Source organism: Tachysurus fulvidraco, chromosome 11 (assembly GCF_022655615.1).
Source record: "Tachysurus fulvidraco isolate hzauxx_2018 chromosome 11, HZAU_PFXX_2.0, whole genome shotgun sequence".
Taxonomy (NCBI): Eukaryota; Metazoa; Chordata; class Actinopteri; order Siluriformes; family Bagridae; genus Tachysurus; species Tachysurus fulvidraco.
In genome coordinates, this window is record NC_062528.1 from 2,485,349 (window position 1) to 2,500,371 (window position 15,023).

Consider the following 15,023-nt stretch of genomic DNA (forward strand, 5'->3'; position numbering starts at 1 on the left):
TATTATTTCCTCACTCTCACTCACTCATTTTCTACCATTTTTCTACCTCGGGTCACGGGGAGCCTGTGCCTATCTCAGGCGTCATTGGGCATCAAGGCACGATACACCCTGGACGGAGTGCCAACCAGGGCACACACACTCTCATTCACTCATGCAATCACACACTACGGACTATTTTACAGAGATCAATCAACCTACCATGCATGTCTTTGGACTGGGGGAGGAAACCGGAGTACCCGGAGGAAACCCCCGAGGCATGGGGAGAACATGCAAACTCCACACACACAAGGCGGAGGCGGGAATCGAACCCACAACCCTGGAGGTGTGAGGTGAACGTACACTACCTAAAGAGCCATCTTTCATTGAACTTTTGACTCTTTTGGCTTTCCATATGACCCTCTGGCTCCATCAGGTGGAGATATGAACTCAATCCAACTTTAAATACAATACTGTACTATATATATAATTTTAATTATAACAATAATAATAATAATAATTCAGTGTAATAGTAGTCAGTGTGAATGACAATCGATGAAATGTGACATCTGATGACAACAGCTGGATAAACTTTTGAAGTTTTGATAAAAATCCACAGCACAGTAAATCCATCATGAGGGACCGATCAGCTTTTTAATGTATGTTGGAGGTTTTAATTTCCAAAATTACAAGTTGTTTCTGGAGCAAATTACCTCGATCAATAACAATTAGAGAAAAAAAACATTTCATTAAACACACTTTTACTTTCTATGTCTCTTTTTATTATGGCTTTATTAAGGTTGGGCCTTGCCTGTGTCTAATTTATTATTTATTCAGCCCATCCTGTAGTGTGTGTGTATTTATGTGTGTGTGTGTGTGTGTGTGTGTGTGTGTGTGTGTGTGTGTGTGTGTGTGTGTGTGTGTGTGTGTGTGTGTGTGCGTGCGTGCGTGCGTGCGTGCGTGCGTGCGTGTGTGTGTGTGTGTGTGTTTGTGTGTGTATGTAATACGGTCACATTGCTACAGTAATATTGTAATTGTGTTGTAATGAAACAGTGACATAGACTAACCTGAGATTGTTCTAGATGTGGGCGTGTCCACATCACTGACGCAACTATGTGGAGAAAAGTTAAACTTTATGCAAATATATATATCTATATATATAATTATCTGTTTTGGACTAAAAGTTTCATCGACCACTGGTAACTATGGCAACCAGTATCAGGAACACAGACTGGTGACTGGTAGTGATAAAATCAAAGTGTGTGTTTACTTTAAGTAGTTTGATTTATGCCAGTATTCAGTAGGAGATAAGAAACTTTTCTTATAACTGACGTCCAACCACAACCTCCAAAAATAACAACTTATCAACCTCTTTTTTTTATAATAACCGACACGCCTCTTCTTGAAACAATGCGTGCTTCCTGATTATTTAACCAGATACCAGAACGGATAAAAAGCACTGATTCACCTTTGACCTAATTGGCTTATCTTCTCAAATAGTAGCTCAGTGTTGGAGAAATGCACAAGGACTGATTTTTTCATGACACAGCATGAAATGAACATTTAGTGTTGACTTAATAAAGGCTTATGTTGAATTTGCACAAGTGATGTTGACTTGTGTCAGTAATAAGAGCACTGCTAGATTTTGCAGTGAGTGTTAGAGTAATCCAGAGCAGCATTCACAGCGTAGGCATGTCCAGTATAAAGTGTATAAGGAAGGGAGGGAGGAAAGGAAAGAAGCAAGGGAGGGCATCCTATCATTATAAACGGCTGTGCTAGTCGTCGTGTTAAAGCAGAAGCCTATTGGGGATCTAGGAAGGTGAAGTCAATCCTTTACGGAGTAAACAAGAGTGCAAAACCTTTTTTCCACATGTGTCTCAAACGGGTTCTTCACTTTCTCCTCTTCCTCCCAGTGCTGCTCTTCACTTCAGGTGAGAAAATAAAGGAAAACTGTTTCTTTGTCTACTTGCCTAAACGTAATTCACCTAAAATAGTACATTGTTTTTCTACATATAAGGGAAGTATTATAGAAACTATAGTTTATAGCTAACTAATTAATATTAACTAATTAATCTTAGGGGGGGCACGGTGGCTTAGTGGTTAGCATGTTCGCCTCACACCTCCAGGGTTGGGGGTTTGATTCTCGCCTCCGAATTGTGTGTGTGGAGTTTGCATGTTCTCCCCGTGCCTCGGGGGTTTCCTCGGGGTACTCCGGTTTCCTCCCCCGGTCCAAAGACATGCATGGTAGGTTGATTGGCATCTCTGGAAAATTGTCTGTAGCTCGGATAAGCGGTAGAAAATGAGTGAGAGTGAGTGAGTAATTAAGCTCATCTGCATATTGATCAGGATGCTAAAAGTGTGTTGGGATTTGATTCAAGGTTTTGTGTAATGATCCTGGATTCAGGGGTTTGGGGACATTTCTTTTAAAAACATTTATCCAGGTGAATTGGTTTGTTGACTTAGTTCTTAGTATTTAGGGACCTAGGTTCAGGTTGTGATTAAAGACTGCTGTAGATGTGCTAGGAGCTTCTGTGATTCGGGACTTGGTAGAGATGTGTTAAGAGCTTATTGCAGATGTGCCGAGATTCGTTGGACTTTCTTTGAAGTTTTTTGGAACCTTGATTTGGCTTTTCTTGGTCTAGATAATTTAAAATTTCCTTTTACATGTTTTGCAAGCTTGGTTCAGGTGTATTTGGGGTTTGGTGCAGATGGGTTGGGAGCTTGCATAAGGATATTATGTTGAGATATTCAGGAACATTTATGCAGATCTTCAGCCATTTGTTTTGAAAACTGAGATCTGTCTTGGGACCATAGCTTTGGGAATTTGGTCAAGAACTGTGGTTATGAAAGCTTAAGTCAGGTGTAGGTGTTAAGGTGTAGGTTAGGTATAGGTAAAGTTTCTTTTTTAGATAATATATTGGCTAGCTCACCTCTCATAAGAGAACACATACAATAAACTTTAGAGGTTCATTAGCATATTTCTCATTTGCATATGGGTCAGGACACTCACAGCCAACATTAAAACATTTAGAGAATACATTTTCATATATTTGCATAAAAGTCAGAATGGTGACAGCGCAGAAGTAATTAAATGTGCCATGGCTTTAAGAAAATTGAGATCTCATTTGCAAAGTAAAATTTCTGCTTAAATAGATCTAAAAATACAAGGATTCATAATGTCATTTAAAAAACAATAGGATGCGTAAACATTAAGGCTTCTGAGACATTGTCTTTAGGATTTAATGACTTTCCCATATAGGATTTAATGACTTTGAAATAATGTCTTTGAGCATTCCTGTGTTTCCTGTGAGTGATTAAAGAATGTCTGGCCTTGCAACACCACTTGGACTACACTACAAGCTAGTAATCGCTTTCACCACACATTTCCTCCACGTCACTCCATGCCCACAAATAGACATGAAGATTAATCTACATAATGTTTCAAAGTATGAACCTTGGGGACATTCAGGAGAGCATTTTTGAAAGCATTGGCATTTTTGTTTTCATTACAGCAAACCACACTTTAAACAAGAAGGAGAGCGATGTGGAGCTGTAAAGACTGGGGAGAATTCTGGGAGTAATGGGGGCATTCTCCTTTGTGCTAGATAGACAGACCTTGCCACTACAGACTCTTGGGTGGAAGGTTTTCAATAACAAGGAGAAAATTTGGATTTGGTGAATGCAGAAGCTTTCTCACTAATGGAGAGACGGGAGTTTATAGAAGTTAAGTGGAAAGAATGTGGTCATTCATTCAAACAGAAACATCTGCAAAATTTTGTCGAACTTGACGTATTTTGACTTCAGCCCTTGACCCTTCAATGGATCATCTACCAAAACTCACTTGATCCAATACAATAATGACACAGCCCCTAAAATGGTGTTGGTAATAACACCCCTCAAGGGTAATAGTGAGGGCAAGTCAATGAGGGCATTAAAAAGGGCACTAAAATGGGGAGCAGCAAATCAGTCCAAATTTATTTTACTAATCATTATTCTAATAACATTTTTAAGAACCTTGTGGTGCCTTGCACCTTTGGGTTTGGGGGTTTGATTCCCACCTCTGCCCTGAGTTTGTCTCCTTGCTTCAGGGGTTTCCTTTGATTACTCCTGTTTTCAGCCCCCAGTCCAAAGACATGTGTTGTAGGCTGACTGGAATCTCTGTTTTGTGTGAATGGGTGTGCAATTATCCCCTGCAAACTGCCTTGTGCTCCAATTCCCCTGGTATAGGCTCCGGGATCCAGGACTCTGTGTAAATGAAGTGGTATAGAACATGAATGAATAGATGTTAAGAACCTTGATGGCCTAATGAACACTCACTCACTCACTCACTCATTTTCTACCGCTTATCCGAACTTCTCGGTTCACGGGGAGCCTGTGCCTATCTCAGGCGTCATCGGGCATCAAGGCAGGATACACCCTGGACAGAGTGCCAACCCAACGCAGGGTGCACACACTCTCATTCACTCACACACTCACACACTACAGACAATTTTCCAGAGGTGCCAATCCCCGAGGCACTGGGAGAACATGCAAACTCCACACACACATGGTGGAGATGGGAATCGAACCCCCACATCTGTAGGTGTGAGGCAAATGTGCTAACCACTAAGCCACCGTGCCTCCCACCTAATGAACAACTTAAGCTTATTTTTTAGAAATGTTTAAGGCCTCGTCCACATATTTTTGTAACATAAGCGTGTGCAGTCCATTTCTCCAAACTCAACTCAAAGCTAGTGTTCCATGTACACTAATCTATGCAGACTCTTGTGGCTTACCACGTTTACCAAGTGGGAATACATGAGCATGTGGAAATCCTCTTTGAGTGATGCACGCCATACTGACAGCACTATGTACATATCTGTCACTGGAAAATTGGATTAGAAGTGATCATGCAAGCAGCGCAGATCACTCAGGGAAGAATAAGGCAGACTCTTACTCTAACACTCTTACTATTATGAACTACAGAAATGAAAAACAAAAACATTTAGGATCTTAGGGGAAAGTGCATTGTTACAGAAAAATGTTTGGAATACATGACAGTGAAATGGCAATACCGAATAACAAACAACAACAACAAAAAAAAACAACAAGTATAATATTTTATCTAGAACTCAGGGCACTCCTCCTCCCAGCCAGCAGAGGTCATAGTCACAAGAGATCTAGAGTGAACTTTGCCTAGAATGAACATCACTTTCTGATCGCTTCCTGTTTATTTTATAAGCATCCTGAGTGTGTTAACACTTTCTGAAGTCTTGCCATTTCTAAAGCAGCTCTCTACCTCTGATTTACACCACCTGCCATGCTTATTTGTTGGATTACTCTTTGGCCTTGTTTACTATGTGTGTGTGTTTTTTTAATATCACTTTGATTCTGGATCATATATCTACTTTGTTTGCCAAGAGCCATATTAAAATAAATTAATTTAAAAGGGCTTGAAATATAGTACAAAAAAATGATGATGCTACGTCGGTAGCTAGGTATTGGTTTAAATGTTAATAATAAAACATTCCACTTTCACACCTACACACCTATCACAACTACAGTTTACAGAATACACACTTGATAATTTAATAACACTAACTTATTTATGAACAGCACTGAAAATGTTAAATGATGAGTAAAAAATATATTGTGTGTTTTTAGTACTTAATGAGGCCCAAAATGGTCCTCATAATGATAGGATCCTGTCAACTGACATCTTATTCACTTAATCCTTCTTAAACTATAGAGTTTTACAACTTATATTTAAAAAACAAAATAAATTTTATGAGGTCCAAAAAGGGCCATGTGAAAAAGGAATGTCAAATGCTCTCAATCATCTGGTCCTCACAAAATTACAGAGGTTTTAAAGCTTTTATTTGAATACAGATTAGAAACAAAATATTTCCTACTGCTTGTTTAGGTTAAGGTTAGGGTCAACATAGGGTTAATTATCTTTGTCAGTGTAAGGACCTCATTAGGACAAAGAAATGTGTGCTTGTTTTTTTGTGCCTGGAAGGCGTTCAATTATTTTAGATTTCTTGTTACATTTACCTTACCCATATACCCACAATTTAACCTATCACCTCATCCACACACACACACACACACACACACACACACACACACACACACACACACACACACACACACACACACGCTCATACACACATTCATTTAATCTTTGTGAGGACCTTCCATTAATATAAGGATTATTCGGTATCCAAAAAATATTTAAGCTCTTTTAAATGTTTTTAAAATAAACGTTGAGTTGTTTTTTTTTTTGGGTGGATTATAAGGACATCATAGAGAAAAATGGGGAAAATATACAGACAAGTGGTGGCCTGTTGCTGTCTGAGACTGTGTGTATGTGTGTGTGTGTCATTATAAATGTATTTCTTTAGATTTGTGTGTGTGTGTGTGTGTGTGTGTGTGTGTGTGTGTGTGTGTGTGTGTGTGTGTGTGTGTGTGTGTGTGTGTTTAAAGACTTGCAGAGGCACAAAAACAAGTGTATGAGAACAATAGTGATGCAATAACACGCTCATTGTGTTCCTATTTCAGGCTTAAAACAGGAAATAACTATTGTAGTATACTTCATCTCTCTCTCTCTCTCTCTCTCTCTCAACAGTAACAGTCACCTTCAGTTACAGTAAATGTTTACACTCTCTCTCTCTCTCTCTCTCTCTCTCTCTCTCTCTCTCTTTCTCTCTCTCTCTCTCTCTCTCTCTCTCTCTCTCTCTCTCTCACACACACACACACACACACACACACACACACACACACACACACACACACACACACACACACACACACACACACTCATGCATTTTTTTAGGTTAAAATCTAATGTTGGTTAATTATTGGCTACATGAGAAAATGTGTCACACTCTCGTTGCTCTTGTACTAATTTCTAAAATTTCAAATCTCAAATTTGCATTAATTCCTACCAAGTTGCAGCCATTTGAATTTCCATTGATGGCATTAAATCTTTTTGGGCAACCTGGAAGTAACCAATGACATGGTGTGATGAATTGGAGTTGCTGTTACCAGTAACTGAATTTTCCCACAATGTCACATCCTGCTGTGTTTCATTCCTCTAATATCACAACAATTTGAAATGCTTAGAATATTTTTTATTTTTTTATTGTTACCTTATGACTTACAATATATCGTCACCAGGCTTTTTCTTTCTGCCTGTCATAAAATATCTACCTGAAGTGATAATATTCCAGTTTAAAGCACCTCGAGAGTTTATTTCAGATCAGTATCATTTATATAGTGTCTAAATCCAATTACCAGTTTATTAGGTTACCTATCTAGTGCCTGTAAACAAGGCTTATTAAAATCCTTCACTTAGTAGCCAGTGCATATTGTTTTCGTCCTCTACATAAACTGCACTGGCAGTTTATTAATGATTTGATACAGTATGTGTACCTAATAAACCGGCAGCTCAGTCTGCATGTTTATACGCATTATTTATGCCTCTTATTGACCTTCCCGTGTTACACAGAGGTGATGTATGGAGGCAGTTTATGAAAAATGACTTCATAAATAAATACGCGGAACAGAATAGACGCTTCTTATTCCACCGGGTAAAGACCATACTGAAAAGACTTTTCTATATAAAGCCTAACCCTGTGCCTACACCAGCAGCCATTTCTTTTCTCACGCCGCTCAGTTCACTCTATGCTTCTCGCTTGTGGGCAACATTCTTTATATTTAGTTCAGTGTCGGTTGCCATGGTTGCACTGGAAACACCATCGTAGTTCAACATACTAAAAATACTACTTTTTGGTAAATTGGAAACTTTTAGCTGCCCTGGAATGGATATATGGAACCAAACAGCAGATTTTCTTAAAATAGAATGCTTTGCAGCTACTTTCCCAGTTAATTGCATCATAATACAGTATTTGGTCCAAACGCACTACTGAAAGTGCTATTTTCTGATTGGTTGGCAGTTTCTTTGTTTTGTAACTTGTACACACAATTGTAGATGCAAACAGAGTGAACCATCTTTTAATCACAGCTCTAAAATGATGATATTAAGTAACATGGGTGCCTTAACATTGCTAAAGCACTGGTTGAGTTGTAATTTTATGAAAATTATAAAAAAAAATTTTATTTGTTTTATTTAGTGTAGTAAACTAATAGCTAACAGTTAACTGTAAACAGGTAGCTACAGGTTCTGTTAGGTCATATTAATAGTTGTGTAATTTTGTCAGTGAGAAATTTTCTTGGTTACTTTTAGTTCAGTGTTTTAAAAAAAAATTAACATGGGTTTATACAGAAATAAAAATGTTTTAGAACTTACGATAATTGTACTTTAAATCGTGCAATTAAAAATAGTACTGAATAGCACTTAATTAAGCTGCAACTAAACAAACCTATCGTATACATTAATGGTGTAGCTGTCTACTCCTTAACATTTAAAGATTTTCAGATTTCACATTCAGACTAAACCTGATTAAAGTCGATTTATTACCGTGTGGTTAACCTCGTGTCAGCTAGCAAAAGTAGACGCCGATTAATTGTAACATTAGCTAGCCAAGATAGCGATAAAGTTTGCAGAACTTTGTGATGAAGTTAACAGTAGCCCACTTGCATGCATCAAGGTTAAATGTGCTGCTCCAATCGTCCTTTCAGATGAAGTTTTAATAAAATGACACACTTGGCAAATCGTACCTCAGAGCTTTCACGTGCGAGACACAAAAACATTTGTCGTTAAGGATAAATCTGCCAAATGTAATTTACTGGAAATTCTTTCTTTTACTTATGATCAGGATTTATAATGCAGTGATGGCTTGGATGCTTGCCTGTAAACGCAGGTATTTTTTTTATCCTCAAGGTAACACACACACACACACACACACACACACACACACACACACACACACACACACACACTCAGAAGTGTTTCTCCGTAGGAAGGTGATGGATGATGTGCTTCAACTTTTCTCCTGCACTCAGTTGGAAGAGTTTGCTTGTATTGCAGGTTTGTGTGTGTGTGTGTGTGTGTGTGTGTGTGTGTGTGTGTGTGTGTGTGTGTGTGTGTGTGTGTGTGTAAATTTTCTCATAGATGCAAATATTTAGGTCAATGTTTTACAGACAAAAACCAACATTTAATCAGCAAAGCAACATTGCTTGATTTCTTGAAAACAGTGTGTGTGAGTTTTGGTCCGGTAAAATGAGTTGGTTCTATTTCCTGAAATAGAAAATAAAATTATAAATTAATAATTTGTTTATACACTTCTCATTTTAATGAACATGGCCTTTCTCAGTCCCATGGGCTTTGCACAGATATAAATAACGGCCGTTCCCATGAATTTTTTGATTTTGCCCCATGGGATCACAGTTCCCACACAGTTCCCACACACACACACACACACACACACACACACACACACACACACACACAACAAAAAAATGTGTATAGAAGCATGAATCTGCTTCTATATATGTACACCTTATTTCCTGCTTGGCTTTTTCATATTTCATAAATCTAATACTAATATATGAAATAATATAAATATATATAAAATAATATGAAGAAATTGTTGATTATGTAGAAAAATGTTCAATTGTTTAATACCATGTTTTAAAAATTTGCAAATTTCCAAAGTTAAAAATAATTTTAATAGATTTTTTTTTGTCTCAACCTCAAATGTATGTAAAGCTCTGAATATGAATTGTGTGGCTATATATAAAAATAATGAAAAACGAAACTGAACTGAAAAACCTAATCATTAATACTGTTTAATTATTAATAATACTAGTATTATTAGGCTTTTGTTTTGTCTCGTCCTCCATTTTCTCCCCAGTTTGGTCCAAATCAAGTCAAATTCATTTTATTTTTTGAACTGAAATGTATTGCATAATTTACCAGAAAAATACACATATTGACATTTAAATGTACAGAAATATACTTTAATGATATAAATTTACTTGCAAAACAAATTATACAAATAGTATTATCTTTGTGACACTAAGGCACTATGACATCATAAACTATAAGAGCCAATTAGGTTACAGTATGCAAATACACCCCATGTGGTGCCATTCTACCACCTTCTGTTTCTTCTTTGCTATTGTAATTGTTAATTGCTCTGATTTTCTATTTTTATCTGAACTGACATAACCTGTCTTGCAGGATGGCACGGTGTGACTGCAATGAAAGTGTACACATCGGGTCGAATGCAGGCGGTGAATGGCACGGATGTCAGGTTGAAGTGCACATTCCAGAGCTCGGTCCCTGTCAAACGCTCGACTCTCACTATCTCTTGGAGCTTTAGGCCGCTCCGCCCCGGCAACGAGGAGTCTGTAGGTCACTATGTCCTCAAGTGTGATGTTTAATAGGGAATATCAGTGTATGTGTGTCCATGTATTCTCTATCAGCCTTGTAGGCTACACCTTCTGCAGCCTCCAGAGGGCTCCTGAGGCTTGGACGAGTTGAGAGGCGGTGCCAGTAGAGAGTCCAGCCTCCTCTGATCAGCAGATCATTAACTGCAAAATTGTGTGTGTGTGTGTGTGTGTGTGTGTGTGTGTGTGTGTGTGTGTGTGTGTGTTAAAGGCATGGAGCAATTAGTGGTAGACATTATCTGATTATCTTATAATATGATATTATCTTACATGTGAGTGTCAGAGCATTAGGGTGTGGATGCACCACAGAAACAAAGGTTTCTAGGTGTAAATAGGAAAATATTCCAGTAGGATAAAAACTTATACATTTGCAATATAGCCTAACACACTTAATCACATGTTGAAGCCTCGAATTTTGTATGATGGGTGTACAAACTTTTGCACTAAATTCTGGACCGTGATTGGTCAGAAGGTGCTGATTAATAATAATAATCTATAAGAACAACTCTGGCAGTCGTGTAGCTGCAAATCCCAGGCGCTTGTTGTAATATGTTACTGTTTCTATAGCAACCACATTACACTGTTGATATTGTAGAGTTTTCTGTAATGAGCTGATCAGTTAGGATTTATGGAAGGCCTTCAGTGTCAAAATAAGAGTCTGGTGAGGAAGTGGCCCTTAGAGCTGCTGTTGTGTAAATGATAGGTAAATTAAAACGGATAAAAAGTATATTTATTTAATGGAATATAGGAAAAAAATTACAATAAAAGAAATGACTTAATGCATTTAATGCACAAATTTTATTTTATTTTTATTTTTCATTAGTTTTGGCACCCTAGTTGCATACAGTTAAACTGTAACTTAAACTGTGTGTTTTTACCTTTTGTCATGAAAGATGAATATTTTCACCTCAGAGTGTGGACTCTTAATTCTTAACTGCCTTAACAGGTCCATTTCAGTAAACTATATTATGTCAGCAGAGATGAAAACCGTATAGCGAGATCATAAAAACTAAACTGCTGACTGAGGCTCAGCATCCATTTGTAATCGGGTTTCATTTTTCACCCGTCATCCACGATAGACATAGACTAATATTCTGTGTATGAGTGTATTCATCGACTTCTTGTAGCATGACATACTGTATACTGATAGAAATGTAGTATTTTTATTTATTTACTTTTTGCAAACTGTGAAAATTATGATTAAAAAAACATCTATTTCTGTTAAAAGTTTTCAATTCAAATGCAAATGTAGACAAAAAAACATTTGTTTACAATTTATAAGATTGAGTTAAACATTTTTAACATTAGCAACATCAGCAAATTCTGGTCAAATTTGTGGCGATTTTATCCTTTTAATTATAATTTGAAACATTTGATCATTTAAAACAAATTCTATCTCAAACATTGGAATCTGATTCTGAACAAAAGGTAAATATTTCAAAGGTTTATGATACTTTTAATTGAACATCTACAACCAGAGCCGATCGGCCCTTTACGATCACTACGCAAGTTGCGTAGGGCCCCTCCTCCTACCTGTTAATGTTTACTGTGTAGATAACAATATGATGCGGAGCTATCCATCTGGTCATGAAAAGAAAAAAAAGAAACAAAATGAGAGTGAAATGTGAGAAAATCAATCAGGTAAAGTTTTCTCTTCAAGTTTGATGTCAGCAAGAGCAAATAACGGTAAAGTTAAGTTTTGCTTAGCGCCCCAGTGAGGTCAGGATCGGCTCTGTATACAACAATTATTTTTTATGGAAGAAATGTAAAGAAAATTAGAAGTAAAAGTATGTAAAAGTATGTAAAATTTTTTTATAATAATGCTAATATTCTTTAGATGATCACTTTAAAAGCATTTTTAAATGATCGGCATGTAATTATTTAAAGATTTGATGACACTTCTATGACAAGTCTACAATAACGATTAACACTGAAATGGAAAGTAAAAAGGTAGAAAATTGCAACAGTTTATTATTTAAAGCATCTTTAGATCTTTAGGTCAGTGTGTATCATGAGAATGTTTGGTGATACTTTTATTTAACATTTAAGATGAATTAATTAATCAGTTATGTTATTTACAAAAAATATGATAAATTAGATTTTTTTGAAACATTTTTATTGAAAAAATTAAGAATAAAAATGTTAATCCCAACCAGTTGTAATTGTTATAAGAAATATTGATATCTAATAAATTGTGAAGCATTATAATCACGTTATATAATGCATCCTTATGACAAACATTTACCTTGAAACATAGCAAAAGTTTGTATGATGAAAACCTTTTAAAAATGGCTATCGCTTCTCCTCTGTGGGCTTCTTGAAGGTGTTTTATTTCCAAGATAAGCCGTTTCCTCCGATTGAAGGTCGCTTCCAGAATAAGGTGTTGTTCGTGGGAGATGTTTCATCGAGTGATGCATCCATCCTGCTTCGGGATGTGACCTTCAGCTTCAACGGGACGTTCAGCTGCCAGGTGAAGAACCCGCCTGATGTCCATGGGAATGTTGGAGAGGTTCAGCTACGGGTCGTCGCTTCAGGTGAGTCTGTCATCATGTTGAAAGGACGTTTTCCAAAAATAAAAAAAAATAAAAATAAAGCTGGTATTATTAAGCATCTCCACCTTCTGTTCTAGCTCCTTTCTCCGAGATCGTTATTCTTGCTGTGGCCATCGGGGGTGCTGTTCTACTGGTGATCGTCATCCTTGCCATATGCGTGTTCATACGCCGGTGTCAAAAAATGAAAAGGAAGGAAGAAAGACAAGAAAAACTCAGAAGAGTACGAAAAGACCTTGTGGTATGGTGAGAGGCGGAGCTCTGTGAATAGGGTGGAGGAAAGAAAATGAAGGACTGTGTGGAGATGATGGAGGGAAAAGCATGTGTTAAGCAAAGCTGCTCTTCCTGTTCAGCGCCCCCTCTGGCTTGGATGTAATGTATGTGTGGTATTGATTTTGTTACATTGTGTGTGTGTGTGTGTGTGTGTGTGTGTGTGTGTGTGTGTGTGTGTGTGTGTGTGTGTGTGTAAGCATGTGTGTAAGCATGTGTGTGCTTTCTGATACTGTTTCTGATGCACTCTTATGCATTTAAAAGTCTGGAATCAAGTAAATATGACAGCAAGAACAATGTATACAAATCATTTCTATTGTATATGCTGTAGCAATAACCAGGGGTGCCACTAGCAATTTTGGGCCCTATGAAAGAAAATGAGATTGGGCCCCCTACCACACAAATTTTGCACCAAACATACAAGCCTCTGGGGGGCTCCAAAAGTGTGTGGGCCCTTACAATCGTCCTAACTTTTCCCCCCTTAGTGGTGCCCCTGTCAAGAACTGTTTTTTTTTTTTATTATTATTATTTCTATTTTTTACATTCTTATTGACACACTGTTTAGCTAAAGTTATGACTGTCTAGTAAAGTAACGTAACCTAGCAGCAGCTATCATGTACATGTCGGCTAAAGTGTGTAACACAAATTAAACACATTTAAACCAACTGCTACTGCTACTTTTTACTTCTTTAAACAATTAATAGGATCAGATAACAGGAGAAGCATTCCCACCATGTGGTGTTTAGTAAAATAGTAATTCATGGGTTAGCTTGTGTACTGTACTGTGTTTACAGTCATGCTAGTCTGTGGGTTAGAATGTTTACTGTCATGCTAGTTTGTGGGTTAGCATAATTCCTGGCATGCTACTCTGTGGGTTAGCATAATTCCTGTCATGCTAATCTGAGGGTTAGCGTGTATATTGCCATGTTAGTCTGTGGGTTACCGAGTTTACTGTCATGCTAGTCTGTGGGTTTGTGTGTATAATGTCATGCTAGTCTGTGGGTTACTGAGTTTACTGTTTTGCTAGTTTGTGGGTTTGTGTGTATAATGTCATGTTAGTCTGTGGGTTTGTGTGTATAATGTCATGCTAGTCTGTGAGTTTGTGTGTATAATGTCATGCTAGTCTGTGGGTTACTGAGTTTACTGTTATGCTAGTCTATAAAAATGGCTATAATTGTAACAAATTTGCACAAATTGTCAGGGAAAATAGTGTCTGTTATATATATATATATATATATATATATATATATATATATATATATAACAGACAAATTATTGTCTTCCATTCTAAATAGAAACTAACTGCTGTTAGGAACACCACAGCATCAGTTCGAGGAATCATTCAAGCTAAATCATTCAAGCAAACTTGAAAAAGCAAGCGGTTTGAAAACTGGAGAACCTAGAGGAAACCCAGGAACCCTGAAGCTGTGACACAACAACTCTACACCCGGCAGGTTTTGTGCTCTTCCTCTGAAATACAGTAAACCCTCTAACTTTTAATTCGACTCCTACAAGTATTTGTTTGCAAATGCAAGTCCTTTAATCAAGAAAAATATCAAGCAAGCATGCACAAGAATGCTGAGCATGCATATGCTCTGCTGTTACTCAGCATGATTTGTTTTTCAGCTTCAAACAGGCTGCTCGCAGCTTTAAAAATGACATATATCTTTTTCATTTTGCTGACTTTGTGTGTGTGAAGTTGAGTGCAAGCCTTGAGTTTAGATTTGTGTGATATGATATTTGATATTTGTGATATTTGTGTGAGAATGAAGTGAGAAATGAGAAAGAAATGAAAGAAATGAGAAAACAGGAAAAATGATTAAAACACAGATGTTGCATCAGTTTAATTCATAGTTAATTAACAGCTATATTGCTTTGTGCAATCATTTGTTT

The 15,023-nt window shown here is 37.2% G+C and overlaps 1 protein-coding gene across 1 annotated transcript; it reads left to right on the plus strand.

The window, feature by feature from the left end:
• Positions 1-1,729: 1,729 nt before the first annotated feature.
• Positions 1,730-13,795, plus strand: LOC113637941 (myelin protein zero-like protein 2). The gene is made up of 4 exons (XM_027138888.2): positions 1,730-1,907; positions 10,103-10,272; positions 12,635-12,845; positions 12,941-13,795. Exons 1-4 carry the CDS (start codon positions 1,847-1,849, stop codon positions 13,108-13,110), a joined length of 612 nt encoding a protein of 203 aa, XP_026994689.2. The 5' UTR covers positions 1,730-1,846; the 3' UTR covers positions 13,111-13,795.
• Positions 13,796-15,023: the final 1,228 nt, after the last annotated feature.

Bases quoted from the DNA above. Each gene is read 5' to 3' on its own strand.
- LOC113637941 (XM_027138888.2), top strand. From the start codon at position 1,847: ATGTGTCTCAAACGGGTTCTTCACTTTCTCCTCTTCCTCCCAGTGCTG. The intron at 1,908-10,102 runs GTGAGAAAATAA...CCTGTCTTGCAG, and splicing joins AGTGCTGCTCTTCACTTCAG to GATGGCACGGTGTGACTGCA. The intron at 12,846-12,940 runs GTGAGTCTGTCA...CTTCTGTTCTAG, and splicing joins GCTACGGGTCGTCGCTTCAG to CTCCTTTCTCCGAGATCGTT.